Source organism: Caloenas nicobarica, chromosome 1 (genome assembly GCF_036013445.1).
Source record: "Caloenas nicobarica isolate bCalNic1 chromosome 1, bCalNic1.hap1, whole genome shotgun sequence".
Classification (NCBI taxonomy): Eukaryota; Metazoa; Chordata; class Aves; order Columbiformes; family Columbidae; genus Caloenas; species Caloenas nicobarica.
Window position 1 is genome coordinate 40,491,332 of NC_088245.1, and position 27,644 is coordinate 40,518,975.

The following is a 27,644-nucleotide window of genomic DNA, read 5'->3' on the forward strand; positions in this document are numbered from 1 at the left end:
ACGCAACTTGAGGCCATTTCCTCTTGTCTTATCACTTGTTGCTTGAGGGAAGAGACCAACACCCTCCATGCTACAAGCTCTTTTCAGGTAGTTGTAGACAGCGATGGGGTCTCCCCTCAGCCTCCTTTTCTCCAGGCTAAACAGCCCCAGTTCCCTCAGCTGCTCCTCATCAGACTTGTGCTCCAGACCCCTCACCAGCTTCGTTGCCCTCCTCTGCACTCTCTCTAGTATTTCAATGTCCTTCTTAATATGAGGGGCCCAAAACTGAACACAGTTTTCAAGGTGGGGCCTCATCAGTGCCAACTACAGTGGCACAATCACTTCCCTAGTCCTGCTGGCCACACTGTTCCTGACACAAGCCAGGCTGCTGTTGGCCTTTTTGGCCACCTGGGCACACTGCTGGCTCATATTCAGCTGGCTATCAGTCAGCACCCACAGATCCTCTTACGCAAGGAGACTTTCCGGCCACTCTTCCCTGAGCCTGTAGCACTGCCCGGGGTTGTTGTCACCCAAGTGCAGGGCCTGTGCCTGAGAGGAGACCCCAGACCAGCCCTTGGGTGCTCTTTAGCCTTTGTTGCCCTCTTCTCTGCTCCCTGGAGTTACTGCTGATCGGAGGATGCATCTTGCCTGCTCTGCCTCTGCTCTGACTTCCCTCTGGCAGGGGCTGCCTGGCAGAGCCAGGGAGCACAGCTGTGCTGAGAGGGTGATGGATCTCCTGGGAGCTGTTGACCTCAGCCTAGACAGAGCCTGTCCTTCTGTAAAAGGCATTTTGCGAACACTTACAGACTTGAGGTTAGCCTGATTATGCTCTCTCCAAATGAAGCACTAGTCCTTCTTGCACAGAGGATGATCAGGCTGCTGTACCCAGGCTCTCCGTGGTTGTCCTTTGGATGATGAGTGGGGTGAAACAGGTTAGGATGGCTTGTCTTCAGTGTTTGCCCACCAGCCAGGAAACCAGCTCTCTGATACTTTGAGGGAGAGTAGGCAGGAGCGGATATGAGAAGGTTATGAGCAAGGTGACAAATAGGTACCACCCTCTTAACTCTATGAGACAGTCCCTTAGAGACAGCCTGTGTCCCAACCCAAGGGATGCCTTGGGGAAGCTCAGAGCCAGGTTTCACTGTTGGATCCTACAGACCCACATCTAGAGAAGATTCATCCAGGGCTTTTGGAGACAATGCTCCTCTTCCTAGCAACTGCTCAGCAAACTGCAATGCTGATCTTCCTTTCCTAAACTGAGCTGTTGGGTTAAATTGAATTCTATCCCTTGGAGACCGGCTCCCTCAAACTCACACCCTCTCATTACACTTTTCTTCTCCACTGTTGTTTTTCATAACACACCACCTTTTCATAAATGGTCTTTGTCTCCCACAGCTTGGAGCTGCCCTTTTGAGGCAGAGATTACTTTTCCTCTTGAACTCTCTTCGTTTCTCTCCTCTGCTGGAGGGATAAATTTATATTTTCCCTCTTGCCTCGTTCTGAGTTCTCTTTTACCATCCCCTTCTCCACTTGTCTCAACCTGCTCTGGTTGAGGAGGGTTGTTGTGAGGGGCTATCACAGCTTGCAGATGCTACAGATTCACAGTGGCATTCAATGCAACCCGAAGTGGTTCTTGTGTGCTCAACCATCTGTTTCAGCTCTGCTACATCACTCCGGCCATGTAAAAGAGAAGCCCAGGCAGGTTCGCGCATGTGGATGTTGCTTCCCTGCAGCATCATGTGCTGCTGCACTCCCTGTCTCAGCTCTTCTCTGATGTTACACCTTGAGGGGCTTATTTTCCAACATGTAAGACGATGCTATATTGATCAGTTGGTGGGAAGGGCTGGCAGCACCCAGCAGAGGGGAGAAGGAGATGTGTGGGACCTCTCTCTGTGGGTCCCTCGACCCCCTCTGCAGCTGATGGGCAGGTTGCAGCCCATGTCTTATAGGTGATGGTCATGGGAGATCGACCATGGCACCATCATGCTATAAACGTACAAGGTACGGGTGCAGGTGTGAGGGGGGTGCTCTGGGGTGCCAGCCATGTAAGCCCACTGCTCCAGCACATCACAGGTGAAAAGATTTGTGGTGGTCTCATCCAGGTGCCTTTTGCCAATGACAAAAGTCCTTTTTCTGGTCACAGAAGTGGAGAATAGCTGCTGGTGGCCAGCAGCTCTTCCTCAGGAGGGCCCTGATGCCCAGGTTCCACAGCTGGGGCGAGAGGCATGTTGGCAAAGTGGCATCGTGCCCCGGGGATGCTGGGCTGGAGAAGGCAGGGATGTGATCCGCCAGTCCCGGGGTGTGAGGGTGGGCACCAGAGGAGAGCTCGGAGCTGGAGCAACGGGACAAGGGCTGCCTGGGACAGAACCGATGTCCCTCCCAAAAGCTGTGTGACCAAGGGTGCTGTGTATCTGATTGCTAGCACCGTGGTGGGGAATGCTGGGCCGGCTCTGAAATGCATCGGCAGATCCATGTGAGGAGCTGTACTGAAGAGCCACAACACTGAATCATTTCCCAGAAATCCCCTGTCAGTCGAACCATCAACACTGGAGAGAGTGGAAGGTGGGAAGACGTTTTTCTTCAATTTCCTACAACAAAGCAAGTGTAAAGGGGATTAGGAAGGCAATGCTGGGGGAAAAGAGGGAGAGACTTAGAAGGGAAGGGAACATTAAGATTGAGAGGAATAAAATGTGGATTGAAGTTGTTGGGCTAGAACAGAAGAACTTCTCAGTCTATATATTTAGCTCAGCGAGGTATATAAACAGAAAGCTACAGCCAGCTCAGCCACTTCTCCCCCAGTGGAGTGAGTCATCAGCCCTTGGATCTAAAGTTAGGTTCACGTCAGAGCTTACTCTCTCTCTCTCTCTCTCTCTCATTTTATTTTTCTCTTTCTATTTTGAAGGGTGTGGGAAAAGCTGAGCACCGTCTCCTGGAAGCACCAAACATAAACCCGCAATGGCAACAGATGCTGGACCTGATGCCCTGCCTGGGAGCACTATGACAAAGCCTGCTTTGTGTCTGACTACTCCTCTCCTTTGCTGCCTGCCTGGGGACGAGCTCAGCTGACATGTGGCCGTGGCTGATCTGCGCACACCGTGGACCCAGCTCTGAGGGGTCTGTGTGCTGTGCAGTCAAGCCAGAGGTGGGCTGGGCTGCACAGCTGTTCCTGGAGGCAACAGCAGCAGGATTCGCAGTGACAGTGTTTGGCTCCCGTGGGCTGCGCAGGAGAGCAGGATCAGCCATCAGGGCTGGGTCAGCCTGGCAGGAGAGGGGATGATGCCCGTGAGACTTGGCTAGAGGATGTCTTTAAATCCAGTTCTGGATTTAATTCTGGATTAAAGCTGCTGCCTAGTGAGCTCAGCTTGCAGCCACCTGCAAGCCTGCAGAGGAGAGGGCTGCATCTCCTGGAGCTGTCCCTGCAGCCTCTCTGCTTTGATACGGCTCACCCTTTCCCACCGGTTCCCTCTTGCCAGGTCCCCTCTCTGAAGCAGTTGCAGTGAATAACATACTGTCCCCATAGTGCTGCTGGCTCAGGTGGTGACAGGGACAACGCAGACTTTCCTGTTCCTCTCAAAAATCGCAGGACAGGGAGGAGCACTTGGAAATGCTCTGGATGCATCTGTAGAACCAGCTTGTGCCATGCTCACCTCTGGTGTGACCCATCCCCAGGTTGCTTCCAAGAGAACCCACACGTATCACTTAGGGCAGATGACAAAACTCTTTGAAAGAGCTGTGGGGGTTGAAGACGGAACCCTGTGGCTACACTGAGCTGCAAGATGAAGAGCTGTTTGTCTTCAGACCCTTCCCTTGGGGCCGGTGGAGAGGAGGGTCTGCTCAGGGAGGGCAGTGGCTTCCCAACCCAAGCCTTAGTGACAGTGCTGGGATTGCCGCTCTGGGGCATGCCTGCGGTGTACGTACCAGCAAGCCCATGGAAAGCCTCCCCCGTGTGTGTGGTCTGGGGAGGGCTGTGGGGACAACAGAGCTCCGCTCTGAAGCGTGAGCTGCCCTGGGCTCGCTCTTTTCACCAGCTCCAAATCTGCGAAGGAATGAACGGTATGGCTCCATTTCCCCACCTGGCCCCTTTCCCTCTCCTCTCCTTCCAAGCCTGTTGCATGCTTTTATTAATTTGGAGGGTTTGTCTGAGTGAGAATTCAAATGTCATGTAATCCCCATGGGGGGTTGGTATGCTGGAAGGCAAACAGACATGATCCTGGGATGTGGACATCAGTGATGACCCACAGATTATGCTGGGTGTTTATGTGCATCTGTCCTGTGCCCCTCTGTGTGCACTTTTCATCTTCTTTACCATTTCATTTCTTCCACCTCTCCTTGCTGCCCTGTTTCTCCCTCCTGTCTCACCCTCTCCCTCTCTCTCCTGCCCTCCTCCTCATTCTCTTTTTCTCATTTGATATTCATGCATGAATAAATTCAATTGCATTTTTTCCCTGTTCCCCCTGAAGGGGCTTGTTGGTGAATTGCAGGCATCTGAAATCATATAATGCTCAGATTCATCATTTCGGGGACAGAAATGAAGCCCTTCTTCTCAGGAAGGAATAGCAGATGCGTTTTATGAGGAGAGGGGGTGGTGAGTGTCTCATGGCTGATGAAGAGGAATTCAAGGGGATTAACCTTGGCAGCACAGGATGGACTTGCTGGCATGAGGGGACTAGAAGGTCAACCAGCCCCTCCGGTGTATACAGGAATGGGGAAGGCATGCATAGGTGCATGTATATGGGAGTGCCAGCGTCTATGGTTGCTTGCATATTTGCTGTGTGGTGCTTGTGTGTTTAGGGAAGGAGGGATGGTTCAGGAAGAGGACTAGGAAGGGTCTGACTGAACTCCGTCAGAAGATCCCTCTTCCCCAGGACTCCCGCTCACCGGTGGGTGCCCAGCACCTGGCAGAAGAGGGCTCTTTCCTTTCTTTGCCCTTCAGCTCCCTCCCTTCTCTGGGGGAGAGAAGGAGATATTTTGTTAGCTCATTAGTGGCTGTGACGTCCGTTTATGACTCCAGCACATGTGGCAATTCAGAAGAGAAACGTCTCTTATGGGGCTGCCAAGAACTGGTTGAGGTAGAAGCTGTCTTGGCGGGTTGCTAGCAGCCTGGCACCAGAGAATTCAGAGTGATTGTCTAGAGATCCGCCCAAGCATCTTCCTCAGCTGACTTTCAGGATGATTACGCGGCTCTGGTTTCACACCAAACTCTGCTGTGAGTCTGGAGACATGCCCAGCGCCACATCCCCATTGCACTAAGAAGTTGGGGTTGGTGTGTCACAAAGTCATGTCCATCCTGCTGCACTTCTGGGAGCTTCCTCGTGTGGATGGGCACTTACTGTCTCCCTTCTCCTCCAGCCCATGCGGGATGGGGGAACCTCAGGGTAACCACAGCCATCTTTGGTAGGTTGCTGGAGGTAGTGTCCTTCAGTACAAACAGGCTCTGACCACTGACAGGGAGAGGTCCAGCCAGCACAAATATTTTTCCTAGGATAAAATATCTTTTCAGCTTGTGGAAGATGCATGGGTTTACCAAGTGACTGCAGCCCTGGTCAGAAGCTATGAAAAAATAAAGGCTGGACTTGTCCCAGGAGGGCTGTTTTTCACAAGGGTTGTTAATCGAGTAACTTTTGATGCTTACAACATTCCTGTCATCTATAATATAACTCTGCTCCTCTTTTTTTTTTTTTTTTTTCCTAAGCACTCCTGGTGTACCCTGAGGGTCCTCAGAGGGCTGAGTTTGTCTTTCAGGAGAGGAAACAAGATTAGACATTTTATAAACCACAACAGTATTACGCTAAAAGCGGACAGTGGCAGTCATCTTTGCTCCAAAGACTTTCAAGGGCCTCACAAGAGACTGTGGCAGTGCCAACCACCTCGCTTGGGCTCTGGGCAGCTTGGCTTACAATGATGGAAAAGGCTGGAGGCTCCCTGGCTTGTGCCCAAAGCCACATGGAGATGAGGAGCCAAGGAAAGGATGCGTACCAGGTGTTTTTCACTCTAGATGGTGAACACACCTGAGCAACCTTGAGGTCAAACCAAAGGTGCACCGGCTTTACTGGAAGGTAGGCTTATCCCATTGCCTTCCCATGGAGAGTTAACAACCGAGGGCCTGTTTTGCAATACAATTAAAGTGCTTGGCTTCCCAGCCATTTTTAGGTCAGATGAGTTAATTACCCTGACCCCCCTATTCTAGCCCTGAATGCAAAGTCTGCGACAGCTGGTGCAGACATCGTCTTGGTGGGGAAGGGCTGGAGAAGGCTTTGTGTAACCCTGTGAGGTAGTGGAGGAGTTTCTGGGCTGTAGGGCACGTTGTACCACTCTCCACCTGGGAAGTGGGTGTTTTTTTAGCTGCTTATTTACAGTATATGCCCGTGGCAGAGGCAAGAATATCACCATCTCTCCTAACATACAGGGTTTTATTTGTCTGAACAGGCAAAACCCATGAAGAACCTTCGTGGCTGTAATGGCTTCTCATAGTGTCTCTTTCCCATAGTCAGCTCAGGGATCCTCAGCTAGAAAATTGAAGGTTGATGCTCCAAGGATGAGGGGACCTCTGCCAGTGTGTGGCCAGGCTGCTTGGCCATGGTATGGGACCAGTGGAGGAGACAGCTGGGCTGGCCCTCCGTTGGGGAGGGCTTGGGTGGCTGTTCTCTGCTCTAGACCCCAGATGGTGGGATCCCCATGCGTTAGCCATCCTTCTCATTTCCTCACGGCTTCATGGAACGCAGTAGGAAACTAATTTGCAGTGAGTTGTTCCCACGCCCTGAGTTCTCCTAACAGATTGGGAGTAGGATGGGGGGAGAGGAGGGACTGGTTTTGAGGGAGGTACTTTTCAGGGGGCTTGTTAGGTTGTTTTTTTTCCTCTTCCCAGAGGGGTAATTCTCTAACCTTCAGCCCATGGAGGGACACATGCTCACAAGTTCAGGGCAAGCAAGCATGCCAAAGCCAGTGTCCATCAGAAAAGGGAGGGGAAAATCATCTGTCCTGAGACCCCACTGTGGATGTGGGTGTGCAATGGTGTGTGAGGTGATTTCTTCCTTTCCTCTCGTGTTGCTAAAATTCCTGTCTTATGCACCTCTAATTGCAGGTTTCCCCTAAAGACATTTGGTGTCACTGTAAGGACGGCGTTTCTCTCTCTCTCTCTGCCTGTACAGTTATTCTCTCTCTCGCTGTGCCGTTCGCTCCATAAGCCGTTGGTGAACATACCATAAGACACAGATAGAAAGGGACAGACAGACAGAAGCCACACACCAGCCCTTCCTCCTCGCTTTCCCACCATGGAATAGCTAAACTTGCCCCCACCCACACTTCCGTCACCTCCCTGCAATTATTTTGACCTTCTGGTCTTTTTGGAAGGAAGCTCCTGTCACTTCTTAACACCAACCGCCTGGAAAAAACACACACACAGACAGACAAAGCCCCCCAGACTCTCCTGCGAAGGAAGAGGTCCTTTCCCCCCCCACCTCTTTTCTTTTGCTCTTGACTCCAGAGCTTCAGACTCCAGCCTGAGCAGCCACAATTTCTTACCATGTATTCTCCTTTCAAACCATCTCCCTCCTGCACACGCTCAGTCCTTGCAGTCACGGATCTAACACAACTCCCCGCTTCTCGCCTGCAGGTTCTTTGCTCCCCGTCACTCAGCTGATCCTCATCTTTTTTTCTCCTATTTTCCCCCCCACCCCCGGGTGCTGAGGTGTGTGTGTCTGCGTGTGAGAGTGCCTGTGTGCGAGGGGTGGGGTGGGGGGGGCTTTTTAAACAATTTTTTCTTGGTGGGTGAATTTTTTCAAAGAGTCTTCATTATTATTTTATTTTGCCTCTCTGACTTGGACACTTCTACCTTGGAGATTTCTTTTCCATGCAAAGGTAGGTGAGACGCATGCACACCTGGCTAGCCTTATGTCTGTCTCATTTCGCTTGTTTTTGCTGTCCTTTTAATAGAAAACTTGTGCCCACCCGTGTACCTGCATCATTCCTGTTTTGTTTCGGACCTGTTTCCTCTCTGGCAGAAGTAAAGGCTGAGGGCAGACATGTCTGTAACGTTAATAATTCTGTCTTTCCAGAGAGGAAAGTTATTTCTCTGTGCATGTCCAGCTGTACGCGTATGTCTGTGTGCGGTGCCCATATATGTGACACTGCCTCTGTTCACCCAACAAGTAGCAATAATTGATTTTGGTGTGTGTTTTGGTCAGGGGTGGTGGTGGAAAGGGGACGACTGTGTGTCCAGCAGTTCACATCCATGAGCGATTGCAGCAGGGAACGTATTTCTCACACATATTCAGCAGCTCTTTATACATGACTATAAATGATAGAAGGAGTGTGAATAATCCCAGGATTTTCAAATTTAGTGCTGGTTAGTTTGTACCGTTATGATGGGGAAGGGTGGTGGGAAAGAGGAAGGGTTACAAAATCTCCTCCCTGGAGAGGTAACTGTCTGAGACTTGTATATATATAACTTTTCTTAAAACCATCTCACTGTTTAGGGGCTTCTTGGGTTTGGCTTTTTTTTTTTCTCCTTTGCAAAGCAGGAGTTGGGTCTTGGATTTAGGTTTCATAAATTGTCTTGTTTATGATTATTATTGCATTTCAATTGCGTGTGCAACATCTAAAGTGTTTGAAAAGGGACAGGGAATAGGATGTACTTTAATATAGCAAATGCATCATCTTCTGTACATCACTGGAAGCTGTTGGCTGGAGTTGGGGGGAGAGAAATAGAAGAATTTAAAAAAAGAAGAGAACCAGAAATAACGTTAGAAATTGTTGACTGGCAATTATCTGGCATATTTTCTGCCAATACTGGTTTTCATAACACTCTTGATGGATACCTTTTGCTTCTTGGTAACAGCAGCTGTGTGAAAAGTACCAAGGGCTTGAAAAAAAAAAAAAACCCAGAAAGAAAAAGCCAACATGCATCATTTCCCTGCAAATTATTACGAAGAAGAATGGTAAACATCAAAAAGCAGAACTTGCTCTGTATTTTCTCTCTGCTAATAGGAAGCGTTTTTGTCATTGATCTGGGGGTTGCTAGTGGTTCTGTATCTCTGTCGCTTGGAAGACTGCTGTGTTAATTGTCAGTTGTTTCTCTGTGCTATTGCGGAGCTCTTGGCCTTAAATTTGGGCTGGCGATTGAGGATTTATTATCTTAGAAGAAGGAAGGGGTCTGCTGGCCCCCTGCCCCTCTCTCCCTTCGATGTTTTCATTCCAATCCGTAAACTTCTCAATCGATGGAAGGAAATCCGCAAGCTCATTATCTTCTCAACGCCCTACTTGCAAGGAAACTTTTAATTCAAACCACTGGGAAGGGAATTCAAGAGCCCTGTTTCTGCCCCCCTCTCCCTCTATATTTTAAGGACACTTTCCAAGCATCTCTCCCCCAGCCAGCTCTGCCCCATCCCTCGGGTCTGGGCAGGGGTGCATCCTCAGGCTTACTGCAAGGGCTTATGCTGCTGGACTGAGAGCATTTATTTCTCTCTCCATTAAATAACGTAATAGTTCCATGGCGTTGGCATTGAATGGGAGCTTTCTCAGAACGGCAGTGGTGCAAGGGGAGCTGGAGCCAGGCAGGGATGGCACTGGGGTGTCGTGCTGATTCCCTGCCCACGGGCAGGGTGTTTGCACCGGGCTGGCTGCGCCAGGGTGCAGCACCACCCGGGGAAGCCTTGGCCCTGACTGTGGCAGGAACGTGGGGAAAAGCAGTTTACACGCAGATCTCACTGGAAAGCTTGTGTGTGAGCACCGGCCACCTCGATGCACCAATAGATGCACACGTGCCTTGCCAGGAGATCTGGTGGTGAATATCTCAGAGGGGAGTCAGGGGGACAAGGAAGGAGCTTTGATCTGCCACATCTGAAGGGTTTGCCTTACAAAGCCTGGATCAATCTGACAGTGGCTATCATAAAGGGGGATTATGCCAAACTGTCTCATGTTTTCTCACACAAAATCTCCCCTTGCTGCCTCAGGAGCATTTTCAGGCAGTGGACCTGGCTGGAGCAGGGCCAGCACAGCCACAGTCACCAAGGAAGTGAGGGGAAGCGTCACGGGAGAGGGATGCTGATTGATGAGGAGCTCACTGCTCACCTGTGGGTGTTCGTGGGTAGGCACAGTGGCCTCGGTTGGGGTATAAGGAGACTGGTTGGTCTGCTTAGGGTTTATCAGAGTGCGCCTGTGATGCTGGGTGAGCTTTCCTGTGTCCCCACCCTTGTCCCCACCAAAAGCACCACCTTCCCCGCTGGTCCAGCCTTGGGCATTCTCAAAGTGTTGGTGATGCACCTGTGCCCCAGGCTGCAGCTCTGGTGTCTCCTCTAGTCCTTGATTCCCTCCCTCATTCCTTCCCCCTGTCCTTCCCTTCCTTCCTTCCTTCCTTCCTTCCTTCCTTCCTTCCTTCCTTCCTTCCTTCCTTCCTTCCTTCCTTCCTTCCTTCCTTCCTTCCACCAACCCGCTTCACGCCTGGGTACATTGCTGCTACCTGATCTGATTTTGGAGAACCTATACCTCCTTGCCCATTGTGATGTTGTTCCATCCTACAGCCCTACTAGTGTTACAGCCCAGCCCTGTCCCATCCACAGCAAGGTACACCAGGAAGATATTCCAGACCAGGGTGGCTTAGGCTAAACCCTCGCCACCTTTAATTTTGGGAAAAGCCTGCAATTCCAGGCACTGCTGCAAAGAAGCCGTATGCTTGGTCAGCTTTTTTTCCTGGAGGAAAAAAATGTTGAAGCAAATTTTTATTCATTTTCCTCAAAGAGAACAAGTATCTACAGCTGGAAACTCGTGAAATGCACACATAGTGTTAGGAATCTTTAAAGGAGCTGGCCACTGATTTACAATAAATTTGATCTTTTATTAAATCAAAGTCCTAATCCTGCAAATTCAAGCAAGCATGTGAACAGCTGCACTTGCAGAGCTGTGCTAAAACTACTGGGTCCATGGATGGGCTCAGAAATCAAGCACCGCAGGTGGATCTGCAAGATCAGGTAGCACCATTTCTTAGCTGTAATTTTTTAAATCTAGAAGGTGGGATAATGTAGGGCTGCTTTTAAGAGTGTTCAAGATCTACAAACCCCCAACTTGTTATTGGAAAGTAAAGGTTTCTTCCCAGTTATGCAGAGTTGCATAGTTGTTTATAATGACCTAATATAGTCACCTTATTTAGTTTATTCATCTGTGTCTGAAATGCATACCTTGAAGCTCTTAGAAATTGCATAGCGCTTTGAAAAATGTCTTATACTGATACAAAATTTATTTAAGCACTCTAATCATAACTCAGACTGCATAAATCAACCCACTAACTTGGTAATAAACTCCTTGCTTTGCTGGTACTTGTCAGGCCACCGTGTTTGAAGCACTGCGGTGTGCCCTGAAGAGCAATCAGCCTGGTGTATCAGGGACTAATTGCAATGAGGAGATCTCAGAAAATGCCTTGTCGCTTGCCTTGGACAGGAGGTGTGTGCTGCTGTGGTGGCACAGGAGGGATGTGATCTCTTGGCTAAGCCAGGCTCAGTCATCAGGGCCTTTGCAGGTCAATGCCAGTCTTTACAGTGGGTGAGTGGATGTGCCGAGGGCTCTTGGTGTGAAAAGCTGCTTGTTGGTGTTTTCTGCAGTAGCTTGTGTTTCACAGAGTGCAGTACAGCAGCCCCATATCCATGTGACCAAGGCAGGATCAGAGGGGTGCCTCTGAAAGGAAAGTTTGTTCCCCTCTTATCAAGTGTGTGCGTATATTGAAAAAAAAAAGGCAGCTGGTCTCTGCTTCTGACATCACTATCATCTGCAGTGCAGGCACCACATCTTGCTTCATCGTGCCTTGATGTAAAGCTTGATGGGGGTGTCCTGGGGAGGGCTGGCAAGGGGCATTTCCATGTGAAACCACTGGAGCTTGGGGTTATGGCTGTGTGGTTGAACAGGATGGAGAGGAGCTGCTGACCTGCGCTGTTGGTAGCTGGTGAAGCGGCAAGTGCTGGGGATTTTGCTGCTGTGATGTGGATGCTGAAAGTATTTGTGTGGTGTCATCATTGGGGGCAGCAGGGGAAGATTTTTATTTCCTTTCTCTGAAGTGTCAGAGATTAGCCGTGGCTGGAAAAACAGCGCTGTACAGAGAGCAGAGGTGAGGTTAGTGGTATTGAACATTTCTCGGGTGTTGGGTTAGTGTGTCTTGATGGCAGGCTCGATTAAATCACTTTGCAGAACAGAGGTGAGGAATGGGTGTTCCCACAGGTCAGACTGGCAAGGTTGGATGGGAGCCTGTTTCTGCAGCTGCAGTGCTTGTGTGCGCGCAGTGTGCGCGCAGTGTGTGCGCAGTGTGTGCGCAGTGTGTGTGCAGTGGGTGTGTGTGTGTGCAGTGTGTGTGTGCAGTGCGTGTGTGCAGTGGGTGTGTGTGCCCATCATCACCTTGCATCTCCTCCCAGAGCGGGGACTTTCAGCAGTGGTGATGCCCTCAATTGCTTGTCTTCCTTGTGCAATTTTTTTTTTCCTATTTGGCCTTCAGAGCTACTCTAAGTTTGCCAGGGGGGTGGTGGAAGATGGGGAGTGGAGTGAATGTTTATGGACTGTTTTGGACTGAGTTTCCTTGCAAGGTTGTGTGCTATGGGGAGGGACTGGACTTGGACTACAGGGGTCCATTCAGGTCTGTGGTCAGATATGCTTGCATTGGTGTCTTTGCTGCTTTTCAGTGATTTCTATTCAAGCAACCATCGAAGCTTTGATTTTTTTTTTCTTTTCCCCTGGTGGCAGCAGGCGGAGAAGAGGACTTTTCAGCCTTATATAAATGAGTAGCAGTATCAGTAGTCAAATCATGTGGGATGCAGGAGCCATCACAAGGTCCTGGTCTATCTACTGACCTGAGATTAACAGCCCATAGGCCATTGCAGAAGAGCTACCAGTGTTGTCTTCTCTCTGCTTCTAGATGATTCCCCTCTTCATAGCTACATTTCTCTCCCATATCCCCTTTCCTTTCTAGAGGCAGAGCCTGGGGCATCATCACACTCCACATAGCTTCAGCTCCCTTCCTGTTTTTGTTTTTGCCAGAGTTTGTTTGCTCCAAATGTGCATCTGGGTTTATGCAGATTATCTCCTTCGGAGGCAGGTGACAGGAGGGGAGTGGGTAGTAATTTACAGGGAGGGGAGAGGTGTAAGATGTAACTCTTGATACACCCCAAACCCTTAGCATTGTGTTTCCTTTAGATGAGCCCCTTCCTTTGTTGCTTCTCCCCACCTCCCTTTCCACCCTGGGAAATCTCCTCTCCAGGTGTGAATGGTGATGTGGGTTGCGCCAAAGTCTGGAGGTGGGGTGAGGACGCTTGTGCAGGGGTGGGAGGTTGCATCCAGTGCTGTGCTGTGATGGGGAGCAGGGGGTCTCCCAGGGTCTCCCTGCTCCTTGTATGCTGCTGTTTTCCTACACCTGCTCACTGCGTCAGGTCCTGAAGGGACACTGGGTCAGGTTGGGTGCTGGGACTGGGACAAAAGGGGCAGATAGGTTGGTCCAGGAAGGATGGTGTTAAAAGGCAGAGCTTCTTGCTGCTGGCTTACCCGGTGGGAGTGACCAGCCTGGCCACAGCCCCAGGCTGCCCTTTTGCATCCACTCTCAGCACAGGTGCAACACTCAAAGCTGCAGCACTGGGTGCCATCTGCCCTTGTGGTGGGCAGGAGCTGCAGCTCCCTTCCCCCAGTGTGGGCTTCTTCAGGAGGCACAATTGAGATACTTGCACATTTTGTGTCTCCTGCAAGCACTGCATATTCTGGCTCAAGGGCTGAGAGTGTGAGGACAGCCCCAAAGCCACTGTTGCTGCAAGCCTACGAGACTGCTATCTTCCTCTTCATCATCCTCCTCAGACCCATCTTAGCTGACGTCTTCATTGCCGGTCTGGAGGAGGGAGTAAACAGCATGTTACTGACTTTCCGGGATGATGATGAAACAGGTTTTTGCCTGCCAGTGGGGATGCAGAAAAATAACACAAAGGGAACTATTGAGGTCAAAAAGATGGGCAGAAAATAATATAATGAGATTCATCTTAGGAAAAATGCCAGCTAATGTATCTAGGGGCAATGTAATCTGAAACAGGTGATCTGAAGACCTGGTGAGGGACGGGGAGGGGACAGCAAATGCCATGAGACCGAGGTGTGACGGTAGATGGCATATCAGACATGGGCTAGCAGCGTGACGGGGCCAACAACAGAGACACCAGGATGGGAGCCCAGCTCTGCAGCCGGCCCAGGAGGGAAGGCAGCACTTGGTACATCATTATGGGCAAAGCGTTCAGCACCAATCTGCACGGAACGACCATGGTGTGAGGGAGATTAATTTACGAGCAAGGATTAAGTGCTAAAGATGTGTAGCTTAGCCAAGTGGTGGTTTAAGTGAGAGGACATGACAGGAATCCTCTCACATGAAAGGTGCCTGTGTACCCGAGCAGGAGGCATCACGGTGAGGAGTGTGGACCAAAGGGGGTCACAGGGAGTAAGGGAGGCAGGTTGGGAAGGGAAAAGACTGTCTCTGGGGCAGAACCTCTCCATAGATGGATCTGTTAGAGTGGGGAGTTATGCCAAAAAGGAGATTTTTGGGTTCTTGTTTATTTGGGACATGAAAAATGAAAATGTTTCATTGAAAGCAAGCATGCGTATTCTCTGGGAAGCAATGAGATGAGGCTGAGGTCTTCAGCAGCACTAACCTCTGGGTCTCAAACGCCCCACATATTTAAGGCCAGGTAATGATTTTCCACCAGGAAACTTCCTTTGCCTCTGTACCTCCTCAATCCAAAGCGACTGTGTTGTTCCTGTGCCTTTTCTTCTCTCATCGTTTACGTTTTCCTCATCTCTCCAGCAACATCTTTACTGGTCTCCACAACATCTCCTTCAGGCTTGGCCAAAGGCTTCTTAGCAGCATAAGCAGATCCCTACTTTGCTGTGCCAGGGCTGGGGAGCAGAGCGATTGCCAGGATGGGGCTGTCCCAGTTGTGCGAGGGGTAAGCTATATGGTGGACATTGGCTGTGATGATAGGGGTGGGAGAGTCCAGGAGATCTGGGCTTGCTCTTCCTACAGCTGCGGAGTGCCGCCTGCACTATGGGTTGAAGGCAGGTTATTGCTGAAGATTCACACAGACAGTTTGCTTATCTTTATTTTGTCCTGTGCTGACCACGCTTCCCCTTCCCCTGCTCAGTGGGATGGGGGAGTTTCTTCTGCTCCCTGTCCCAAGCAGGAGGAGGGATCCAAAATCACCAGAGTGGAAAGGGGAAGGCTGTCAAGGTCCTGAGCAAATCTGCCAGAGGTTAATAACATGTGCAGACATAAGGCACAGCAATCGCTCAGTGTGCAGCTGAAAGGCAACAAGTTGTGGGCATTTGACCAGGCAGGGCAGCCAGGTGACCCTGGCTCTGGTGCAGGCCACGGATGGTGTGTTTCAGGAGCACATTGGCACATTGACACATGTGAGTGATGGATTTGGGTGCCATTTGAAATGCTTTCTGCTGGGTTCTGCCATGTCCCATCGCATTAGGAGGTGCTGAGGTGATGCAGATGTAAAAGCTTCTCTTTCAAATTAGCTGCTAATAGAAGTGACCCTGTTCCTTACCGATGCTCGTACACGTCCTCGCACATACAGGCAGACGAGAACAGGCGCTGCCTCACATGAACAGGCAGAGAGACACGGCAATGGTAGATAAACATAAACACAGAGGGAGCCGTGTACCACTAATTATGTTGTACCACTGCAAATGCTCAAAATGTGAAACCTGTATGACTAACACATCCCCACAGCCAGACGCATGCATCAAAGATAACACATAACCGGCACTTGCCATTTATAGCAACAAACAAATGCGGGCTCACAACCGTGTACAACAGACCACCCTGGGAGGCAGCTACCAAACAGGGTCACCCACATGCATTCAGAGATGTCCTTAAATAAGTCCAGGTTTGTGTGAAACCGACTGCAAGAGCTGTCGTCCAAGAGGCTCATCAATGTTCAGGTGGACATTTGAAGATCATAGAATCATAGAATAGTTTGGATTGGAAGGGACCTTCAAAGGTCATGTAGTCCAGCCCCACTGCAATGAGCAGGGACATCTTCAACTAGATCAGGTTGCTCAGAGCCCCGTCCAGCCTGGCCTTGAATGTCTCCAGGGATGGGGCATCCACCACCTCTCTGGGCAACCTGGGCCAGTGTTTCACCACCCCCATTGTAAAAAATTTATTCTTCGTGTCCAGCCTGAATCTCCCCTTCTTTACTTTAAAACCATTACCCCTTATCCTATTGTAACAGGCCCTGCTAAAAAGTCTGTCCCCATCCTTCTTATAGGCCCCTTTTAAGTACTGAAAGGATGATAAATACTGAAAAGCAAGTACTGATAAGTACTGAAAAGATGATAAATACGTGGGCTGCAGGTACTGCTCCGATTGACGGGGCTGTCTTGCCCTCCCCTGCAATGCCAGCTGGAGGTTGTCATTTTTGTTCCTTGTCTGCAAGGTTGCCATGGGGTGTTAGCAGGACAGAGCAGCGGCTGTGCTTCCTGGCACTTGTAACAAGTGAGTGACGGTGGTGAGTCCCCTCAGGATGGGAGGTGCTGTATGGAAGTAAGGCTGCTGTTAAAGGAAATGTAATCTGCGCTTTCATCTCAGCTGAGGGCCTTGGTGTTGTCTGTGTGAGCAGTGTGCAGGGAGGGATGGCCCTGGGGTAGCGTGGGCTGGTGAGGCATACAGGGTTAAGGTTGGTGGTGGGGAAGGTCAACACTGTGGATGCTCCTGCGCAGGAGGGCAGACATCCCTCTGGGCTCTGGGTGGATTGCCTCCAGCACTGGGATCATAGAACCACAGAGTGTCCTGAGTTGGAAGGGACACACAAGGATCATCGAGTCCAACTCCTGTCCCTGCACAGGACAACCCCAAAATTCACACCATGTGTCTGAGGGCTTGTCCAGTCTCTTCTTGAACACTGTCAGGCTTGGGGCTGTGACACCTCCCTGGGGAGCCTGTTCCAGTGCTCCACCACCCTCTGGGGAAGAACCTTTTCCTAATGTCCAACCTAAACCTCCCCTGGCACATCTTCCTGACATTCCCTTGGGTTCTGTCACCGGTCACTAGAGAGAAGAGATCAGCTCCTGCCCCTCCTCCTCCCCTTGTGAAGAAGCTGTAGACCACGATGAGGTCTCCCCTCAGTCTCCTCTTCTCCAGGCTGAACAAACCCTTCTCCTCCAAACCCTTCACTGACTTTGTGGCCCTTCTCTGGACACTCTCCAGTAGCTTTGCATCCTTTTTATGCTGTGGTGTGGGATGGTGCTCAGGTAACCTCTCTCTGATATTAACCTCTCCTGTCTGGCTGCAAAAGGCTCTTTCAGTGGCAAGATGCAACAGTCTCCCCTATCCTGTCTACACCCTAGAGGTTTTCAGGAAAGGCTGGCATGAGCATTGCAAAGGTCCTGTCAGCCCTCCCTCACCCACAGTCCCTGACAGCCCCTCTCTGCCCAAACCTCTGGTGACGAGGGGTGGTGAGGAGCCAGGAGACTGCTTAGCTGGGGTGTGATGCCTGCAGGACACCTCGGGCTGGCTCACTCATGGGACTTTGGTCATCTGTGGCTGCCTGGCAGGTCATGGCATTAACAGCCCCGGGATGCCACTTGCAGCCCTGGTCTCAGCAGAGACCTCTCTGAAAAGCTTATGCCAGGAGGTGACATTGGCCTTTGGGGACAGACAACCCATATCTGAAGCATTTCCCTTGAATCCTGACATCTCTTTTTTCTCCCAGATAATCTCCCCTGCTCAGTAAGTCCGCTGCTTCCTTTGCTATTTCAGAGCATCCTTCTCCCTTCTTCCCCAGCAGAGTCCGGCAGGACCAGGTGCTTTCTCTGGAGCTGGGAAGGGCTGAGGCAGAGGCTGGCGGCTTCTCCTGTGCCTGCCAAGTCCGTGAGCTCCCTGCCAGCACACGTGCCCAGGGCAGGTGTGTGTGCCAGATGCAGGACCAGCAGGGGCTCATCTCAGGATGGCGGTCATCTTAAATGGCCCTTGGGGACAGACGTCGGAGGAGGAGTGCAGACTTGAGACCTGGCTCCAGAGAAGGCTTTGGTGCAGGCTGTGCAGGGAGAGAAGCAGGAGGAGCTGCCAGCCCACAAATACCTTCCCTTCTCCTGGGAGGGAAGAGAGCGAATGTAGCATCGCTCCTCCTTCTGCAGGGGCCTGGTTTTGTGCATTTGGGGGGCATTTGGCCAGAAAAGAATTCAGGATGGGGAGGATTTGATTTTTGCTGGTGGGTCTGGCCTGGCACTGCCAGCTGGGGATAGGCTGGCCTGAGCAAAAAGTTGAGTGGAAAGAACATGTATCTGGCTGCCCCATAACCATTTAACTGTCCTCTTGTATTGCCTTCCTCACAGTAAGCAGTGCTTGCACAAAGGAGAGGTTAGAAGCATCCCAAAGGCAAATTCTGCAACCTTATAAACCTGCCTGGTCTTACCATTATTGTCTTTTATCTGGGTAGGAACCCTCTCTGTTGATGCACATTTTTCTATGTATGCAGCTGTGTGCATGTGCCAAACTCATTCCTCTTGGTTATGTTCATTTAAACAGGGACTTTCCTGGGTTGAAATACTGTAGCAGGCTCACTCCAGCCAAGTTACACAGCAATGCTACACTGTGGGAATTGCAATCCCATAGAAAATGTCAGCATTGCATGAGTTGCAGCTTGGCCAAAATAGTAGAAATATCTGATTCCAGCCTCCACATCTGAGCTGGTAGTGGTGAGGACCTTGGATCTGTCTCTCTCAGGAAAACCATTCCCTTCCCCTTTGAAGTTGAGACAGGAGGACTGACTCTGCGTGAAGAGCTCATAAGTGCCCCACTGCTTGGGTTTCCCCTCTCCCTCTGTTTACACAGCATATTAATCCTGCTTAATGTAGGAAATACGCTGTGATGACAGCCTTGGGGCTGGTTTGGGTGGCAGAGCAGGATTTCATCTCAGGAAGCGGTATTAGTCACATCTCCAGTGGGGCAGCTATCAATCAAGGACTGACTTCAGTACTCCCAAAGGGATTCACCTGGTTCTGTGTCCATAGGACCTTTAATGAGTCACTCTGGGCTGCACAAAGCAGAGCAATAAACTGCCTGTGATGCTGCCACTATCTGATTTGTGCATGTGTGTTTGACATGGGCAGAGCTGCATCCCAAAGTCCCACCTGCATCTATCAGTGGTGCGATGCAGAGGAGGCTCTGAATGTTTTCTTGGAGGGAAAGCAGCGAAATGCTGTTGAGGTTGTTCTGCCCATTCCTTTGCTCAGTTGTATTGTTAATTATGAAGCTTTCTACATCGCAGTTTGGAATTGTCATCTGTGTGGATGCTCTGAGCACTGAAATAAGTCATTCCTTCTGGCTGGCCCTGCTAACCTTTCTCCTCCATGTTGTTAATGGGAAAGAAACTGGGCTCAGTCACTGCCTGCTAATAGCCTGCAAGGGAGCCAGCTCAGAGCAGGCAGTGGGGACCTGGTGGGAATGGAGGATGGAAAAGGTGGTACAAGAAGTTGCATGGGAGTGTAGGATTAAAAACCTGGTGAAAGTGAAAACTGAGGTGCTGGATGGTGAGAAGGATGTCCTGCCACTTTTGTCACAGGGGTTAAATAATTATGAACACTGTACCAAAGCCAGTCTGGAGACACAATACCTGTTTCTTTCCAATAGCTGCAGGACTTTGGGGTAATGAATTCGCAGAGTCTCCGTGCTATCCCCTAAGGGACGCTATGTCTGCTTTCTAAACCTCTGCGCTTGCTGCTCTTTGTTCTGACAAATACCAAGCCTCAAAGAACAAGCAAAGTTTTGGATCAAAGTGTGTGTTGGAAGCAGTGGGCTGAGAGAACAAGGTGGATAGGCAGAGTTTGCAGGGTCTTAACTGGGGATAACAGGGGGGCTGCAGCCCAAGGTGCTAAGGTTGTCCAGACCTGGGAGATGAGTGCAGAGGGGAGCACTGGAGATCATGGATCCAGCAGTGTGGGCATCAAAGTGCTCTCAGGCTGAAATGTCGAGGGTAGAGCATGCCAAGGTAGAGCAGCGTCAGCAGAGATGCACGTGGGTGCATGCTCCCAAAGTGAAGGGGTTGAGCTGAGTGCCTGGGTGGATAACCAATGGCCAGGACGTGAGGAGATGAGGTCTGTGCCATGGATCTTGAGGCAGACACATCCTTTCCTGCTGCTGATTGGCCCTTTTTGTATTGTGGTGTGTCTGAGATCTCGTGTTACTTTCGTACTGGTAGCACGGACACTCCAAACTTGCCAACATGGTGAAAGGAAGAAAGTGCCCGTCATGCCACCATGAGGCAGTCCTTGGGCAAGCCCTCTTTCCTAAGAGTGTCACTGTAACACCCCTCCAAAGCCAGGCTTTGGGATTTATTTCATTCCGCTCACTTTAACAAGGCACTTCCACTGTGCTATTTAATGGACAATGTTTGGCTTTGTGTTTTCCCAGAACAAGGCTGCCGTTAAGTGCACCCAGCCAGCAACGAGATGTTCTTTAGCAAAAGCATGGTGCTCTGCAGTACTTGGGTGCCACCAAGCGTAAGACCTGTTCTGCTCTTCCTACGTCCACCTGGACCACTCTGCTTAGTTGAATAACTTTTGCAACCTGTCTTCATGGTGCTTCCTCTGCCATGGCAAAGGAGAGCTCCACAAGCTCCAGTAAAGGGTGCTTACTATTTAATCCCACTTCTAGTTTTCATTACAGCTCCCTGTTTGAATGAGTTACTGTTCTGTCTGGGTTTGACAGTGTTGGTGTGAAGGAGCCTGCCCAACAGGTGGTGTGATACAAGGCCAGCCCAGCATGTGCCTGGGTGGGAGAGGGCAGCAAAGCTGAACCAGGGGTTGGCAGGACCGTGTGAGGGACTGAAAGGACAGGGTGACTGAGTTTTGTCAGGATGTGTCCATACTTCTTCAAACCACAGGGCTTTGTTAAGGTGCTCAGGCTGGCTCTAGAAGAGCTGGAACCATCACCAGAGATGCAGCACCACACCAGGGTGTCTCAGGAGCTATAGCCATAATTTAAATAGAGATGGAGATGACTAGCCAGAAGAGTCTTGGTGAAGAAAGGGACTGGCAGAAAAGATAAATATTGGCAGAAGCTGTCCTGCTCCCACTACTGGCACAGAGAGACAGCCATGCTGCACCTCTGGGGCTAAACCAGAGAGTTTTGCGTAAAATTGCTTCAGCACAAAGTGTGACCAAGGTTTAGCATTGTCAGAACCATCGGTCCTGTGGCTTGGCCCTGCTCTGAACTCACTGGGAGAGCATGGGCGTGCTGTGCTCTTGCTGCTCATTCCTCACGTGGGTTTCATTTCTCTTTCTCTCGTCCTCTCCAGGGGTTCTCGCTTGTGGCTGGCATGGCAGAATACGTCCCCCAGCCTCCTTCCACCTGGCCCGCGGGCCCACAGCCCCCTCACACTTCTGCCGTCTGCCCACTGGAGCCCATGGATCTGGGGGTCTCAGAGCAGCAAACACCGCCGGAGCAGCCGCCGTCCTCCCCTGAGCTGGGTGAGGATGAGGAAGTCACCTCCCCACCGGACCCTGATGTCCCCTACCCTGACTTGGCCCCGGTTGTCTTCTTCTGCTTGAAGCAAACCACCAGCCCGCGGAGCTGGTGCATCAAAATGGTGTGCAACCCATATCCTTTCCAAGCTGCCCATTCCCACCTCTTGCTCCCTTCGACCCCATACATCCCCTCTCCCTGCCCTCCCGGGGCACCTGGCAGGTAAGAAATGAAGTTTCTTACATATTTAACAAAGTGCTTTGTTCCTCGCTTATGTTTAAACAGAACCTCAGCTGCTTTAGTGTGTGATCAAAAGGAGCTGATTATGAAAGGGGGGACTTCAGAGAGCTGCTGACAGCCCCAGTCACAGGGGTCTGGGTGAGGCAGAGGAGAGGAACAAGGAGAGGTATTTTACAAAGTCCTGTTCTTCCCATTCCTGGCTCCCTTTTTGCCTCTTCCCTGGGACAGAGCACGAGTTGCCAGCCCCGGAGCTTGTTGTGAGGCTGCCACAAATGGCAGAGGTGTCTCCTCTCTCTGAGCGTACAGGCTTCAGTTAGAGCTCATCTTGCCCTTGGTGAGGGAACCACCACTCCTGGACCTTGAATGCAGGGGATACCTATGTGACCCCTTGCCTTTCCAAGAGGCACGTGTCACTGTCCTGCCAATGCCTTGCCATGATGCCTGGGCAGGAACAGATGGGAAAATCTGTTCAGGGTTTGATGCTGAGCCTCATACACCCTGGGGGAGACCTCCAAGATGTGAGCACATTCTTTCTTTGCACAGGAGGTCAACAATCACCCATGTGTGTCACTGTTCACAGTTGTTGCCTTGATTGCAAGGAGGCCCCTGCAACCCACCAGTGCAAATGACAACCACCTGCACAACTCGTGAGCACTGAGGCTGCTGGGAAGCAACAGCCTCTGTGGGTGTTGAGCCTGATGCAATATGAAAAACAGGTGGAGCCCACTTGTTACTCTTTGTACTGTGGGACCCTTCAGATGGAGAGGAAGTGGAGAAGATAATGAATCATCAGAGAGGTTGGTCTGAAGTTTTACTTGAACCTTTTTCTGGCCAGAAATCTCAAGTGGTGGCACTTTTTTCCTGGAAGTTTCTTAGTTCCTGGTTTGGTGGGTATTATCTGTAAGGATGCTTATAATGGTTTTGATGCATAGGCTTCTAGATTAAATCTGAGTGTCTGGGCACACAGGAGAGACTCGCAAAATGTTCCTAAGAGCCTTTTCAGCTTCAGGAGTCAAACCCTAGGTAAAGTCTTGAGGTGCTGTTATCAATAACAGATGGCCTTAGATGGCTGATGGATTTGGAGATTTGCTTCAATTTCAAGTGTAGGAAAAGGTTTGGGTTTCATCTCTGAGCTCTTGTCCAGAAACTCTTAAAATGTTAAAGAACAGGCTATGAGTGAGAATTTGTTGGAGGTTTAGCTGCTCCTTAAAATTTTAAAACTCCTTATTGAATTATGCATAGCTTCTCAATCACTCTGTGTCTGCACCAGTTATTATGTCCTGGGAATCTTGTCCTAGCATGTGGTGGCCTCAAAGTAAAGCATGAAAGATGAGTGTCTCAATGCAAAGGCTGGATTCAGAAAATGAGAGAAGAGTAATAGCCTGGTTTTGGGATTAAGATTTGCTCTTGAATGGGGAAGAAGAGAAGTGCTTGTTCCTATTTCTGGCTAAAAAGTCAGTCAAAACAGTCCTTCCAGTTCAGTACATGGCGAGGAGTTTGTTTTAAGGTGTTTGAACTGTGTTGAATGATGTAAGAGTTTGGTACTATATGCCCATCCTAATGTATAAACATTATGTTTGTTTTAACTGTCAGATGTGCCTGGTATTTGACTCTGAAAATGACTTTTTCATAGTAGAAACTATAGAAGGAAGGAAAAAGCCTCATGCTGTCACCTGCTGATGACATTATACCTGGCTCCGTGTGACATGGGGCAAAGGGTAATGGCGGAGCTGCTGCAAACCTTTTGAAAGGGTTGTTTCTGTCCTGTGATTTCAGCTCAGCTGTGTGAAGTTAGGAGACTTGTTGAGTAGCAGAGACTGAGTGGAGAGAGTTAATTTCCTCCTTTGATTCCCCCCACCCCTGTGGTTCTCATTTTGAATGGATCACGGAGTTGTCCCCATAATTTTTTTTCAAATGAGGGATTGTTTCTGCACCCTAAAGGTTTCTTGCAGGTACTTGGCATAACTGTTGTTGTTGGTTTTTTTGTTTGGTTGGTTTTTTTTGATAGCACTGTAGAAATGGTACAGTTCCATGGCCTGGCAGATCACTCACTGTGGTCTCATCACTGGCTGGGAATGAGCCCCTTTGTAAGGGATGCTTCCATGAAAGTCACATTGTGTCTTCTAGGAATTTACATGCTTGCCTGCTTTTTCCCTGTCTGAAGTTTTTAATCCCTATTACAGTGGGCTATTGGGGCTCCAGTGTGCTGTGCTAAGCAAAGCGAGGTTGAGTCACTGTCACAGGGCAATACCTGACCTTTTCTGAAGATTCAGCAGAAAAGATGGGGCATTAATTAAAGGCCTGTTAATCTTCTCATTGACTTTCTACTAGGCCAGAGCTCCATGATCATTTTTATGGAAGTACTGTCAATGAGACTTAAAATGGAAGTTCTGATCGTTAAGGACTATGTAGCAATTTTGGTAAGCATGAGGTCATTAACCACCAAATTTCAATTTAGGTAATTGCATTCTACCTACTTAAATCCCCCTCCCCTGAAGATTATTTCTCCTTCCATGAGCAGTCCTGCAATTTTGTTATGTGCTATTAAACAGCTGCCATATTCCTTTGCTGCAGTGCAGTAAGAGGCGCATATATCCCTGCTTTAAAATCACTTCAGGATGCATATTAGTGAATAAATGTGTAATGCTGTTGTTGCAAAAATTGTAGACCCCACCTCCCTTTTAAGGTTGGGACTGTGTTCCATGTGAAACTTCAGGTGTTTGTCCCCCAAGGGAGTATTTACTTTGCTTTTTGCCATTGTGCTGTATGGTGAAAAGCAGCCTGATGCATTGAAGTAATTACATGTTTCTGGGGTGGCTTTACATACAGTGCGAATGAATGCTTGAATTGACCTAGCTTATTGGTGAGCAGATTTTTTTTTTTTCAAATCCTGATTAACCTTGTTAGGTAAAGGTAACAGCTGTGTAACCAGCTGGGTGCGCAATGCAGTGCACACCTGGTGCCTGGCGTGGCTCCTGGTAACTGCGCTGGTCAGAAAGGAGTCCGGAGCGATGCAGGATGTGAACAACCCGACAAACGGTTTGTTTGGGTTGCTTTCTGCTGTGATGAACAGGCAGAAGGCTGGCTGCTCTGAGCTGCAGACCGCGGGGCTGTTGCAGCTATGATGTTGACACAGTCAGTATTTGAGAGATGGTTATGAGAGAGGCTGTAAGATTTGGTTTTTGTTTTGTTTTCTCCTTTTATGAAACAGAAACTCTATGTCAAATAGGGTTTCACATCAAGCTCAGAGGGGAAATAGGGTGAAAAGTGTGAAAACATGTTCCCAAAACAACTGTGTAGCATTCATCTTATGAATTTATAAAGTGTTTGGGTCTAAATAAAGGGCATGCCACATGGCACCTTGCAAATGGATCCTGATGCACTTTGCAAATCATGAGAAGATTATGAGAGAGATGCCTGTATGTCTGCATTGCTGACTCCTTGAGATTCTGCCAAGACTTTACACTTCATCCATCCCTTGGGTCAAATGCAATAGATTTGGTTTGTCCTTTGAGGGTTTCTTTAAAAGAAGCTCTTTCCAGGAGGCCCAGACCTCCCTTTGCTGTCATATCTATAATATTGACGTGACAGTGAGAGCAAGAGTGAACTGTGCCATTAAAAAAAATCAATGCTAAAACTGTAGCAGTAACGAGAGAGGCTCTGGAGTTCACCACTCTGTCATTTTCTTGCTTTTTGTTATATACGAGCCCCCTTCCCTCGTTTGTGAAGTGTGTTGGCTATTTGGGCTTTTGTTTTGCTCTCAGGCAGTAAATCTTTGTGTTTCCACTTGATTTCAGTGGTATAGGAGCAGTGGGTCAGGTCCCAGTTGTGCAGAAGCTTATCCACACTTAAAACACAGCTCCCAGTACTAAAAATTATAGCATATCGAGCAGGGTGACTTCTTGAAGCTGGTATGACTGCTCATGTGTCCTGAGGAGCTGCCTTGTAGCTCATTAGCTTTAAGGATCCTCCGAGTAGGGGCTTTGTCATCATACCTGTCCCTGAAAGCCCTATCACACTTCTGGGGGTACCTTTCCTGTAACTTGTGCTGGCAGCTGTGTCAGCTTGGGCTGTGTGCTTAGTGGCCAAGGAAACAGCACCGGCCTTGGACGTATTGATGGGCAACTGAGAAAACCTACAGATTTATTCCACACCTTCCTTCCTGCCCACTGCCACAGATTTCATTTATGTACCAGACAACTGAGTATAGGATGGTTGTTGATGGCAATAGTAGTGTTTTATGCTGGCACTGCCCCCTGGGAGCAGAGTGGAGGAGCAAAGAAAATGATGTGCGTGTGGATTGGCGATAGGTCCTTCTCTTGGTGACACTGAGCAGGTGATGCCATGGTGCATGGGGACTCTGTGCTGCCAAAACCACTGCTTTTCAAATGACACACGTGGCCAAAGGGCCGGAAAATCTTTTGCTTGTTAATAAGCTTTGGGTGAATAGGTGTGTTATATGTTACACTCTGGTCAAAATACCAGTTTGGGCAATTTGGTTTTGTGTGAGTGAAATTTTATGTGCAGATTCTGTAGTACGTTGTACTTGTGTCTGCATTAAGCTTCTGCATTAAGCTTCTGCCTTGTGTACTGTTAAACCCTGGATGAAGCCTTCATAACAACTGGATGTAGTTAATTAATAAGCACATACCAGCTGCAAATTTATTCCTAGTCTTTTAGTAGTTGATGTCTGTCTTAAGGGCTGAGCTCCTGTAATCCTCTGATAAGGTTTACTTTTCTTTTTACATGTGTTTGTGTTTACATTTGTTTGTGTGTGTATATAAAAAAGGTTCACGCCTCCCCAGGAGGTAGAGAAAAGCTTGGAAATCTGACCAGAAGGTATAATAATACATCAAAAATTCAGTGGCTTATGAATTTTAAGCAGCATTCATCATTCTTCAGGACCTAGGGATCATGACTTTCCATTCGTGGGGTCAGCAGTATCAGCTTTTATGTGCATACCTGGAAAACACTAAAATGTGTATGTTATTCCTGCTTCTCCATTTTAAAGACAGATCTCTCCTGTCTGTCTTTGTGAATCTAGCTTGGAAGACAGGTGAAGAGCCTGGTACTTATTTGAGGACTTGTGATAGCTTTCATTCTAGGTAATCAGGCAGATGTTGCCACTGTGCCCTTAGGAATCAATTGATTTCTGTTGATTACACCACTCTGTAGACCTCCTTCCAGCCAACAGGATATATCTGTATACCCAAGATCCAACAAGTACACAATTATTTTTTTGTAAGAGGTTATCTAACCACTGTGCTAAATCAACTTTACAGTTGCTCCTGTTGTATGGGAAAGTGAGCAGATCCAGAGGTCTCCAGCAGACATGTGGTGTTGGGGGAATTGGTGTTCCCCTGGGCATGTGCCAAATGCTTTTCAAGCTTTAAAAAGGGGCAAGCCTGCTTTAGATCCTGCTGGGTTTTCTGCCACTCTGCCAAGATACCTACTTGTGGAATGAAATTTGCTATTAGCAAGTAAGGGTGACTTTTAATAAGGCAATTGTCCATAAACTTGATTAATATTTGAAGGCAATGCATACACTGGGCCAACGTGGATATCTCCTCAGGACCAATCTATACTCAACTACTCTCCTCCCCTTCTGTGTTAACAATATGAGCTTTAAAGGCTGTTTTTTCCTATGTTTGTGAGCTGACCCTTCATTTCCCTGTTAATTCTTTGATGGGAAGATGGCTGGACTTCACCTCATCTAACTCTGTCTGTCTGAAAACTAGATATCCAGGCTATCTCCATAGATATTTGACAGACTCTTGTCTGTAGCAGGGAATTTGGTGTGCTTAACTTAATGCCCTCCTTCAGAGGGCAAAGCCGCTCTCTAGAGGTGCCTACTTTTTCTCCTTTACTAAAGGGGGAGTTTGTGAATAATGGGCTGTGGTGTTTTCTTTGTAGCATCCTGGGCTGCCTTTGGGATAGCTGTGCTGTTTGGTTC

General features: G+C 49.2%; 1 protein-coding gene across 1 annotated transcript in view; it reads left to right on the top strand.

The window, feature by feature from the left end:
* The first annotated feature begins 21,290 nt into the window (after positions 1-21,290).
* The window catches only part of CACNA1I (calcium voltage-gated channel subunit alpha1 I), a 159,278-nt gene continuing 152,924 nt past the window's right edge, over positions 21,291-27,644 (top strand). Inside the window, exon 1 of the mRNA XM_065626922.1 lies at positions 21,291-21,586. Coding sequence (XP_065482994.1) covers positions 21,306-21,586 — 281 coding nt within the window. The 5' untranslated portion in view covers positions 21,291-21,305. The remainder of the gene's footprint in view (positions 21,587-27,644) is intronic.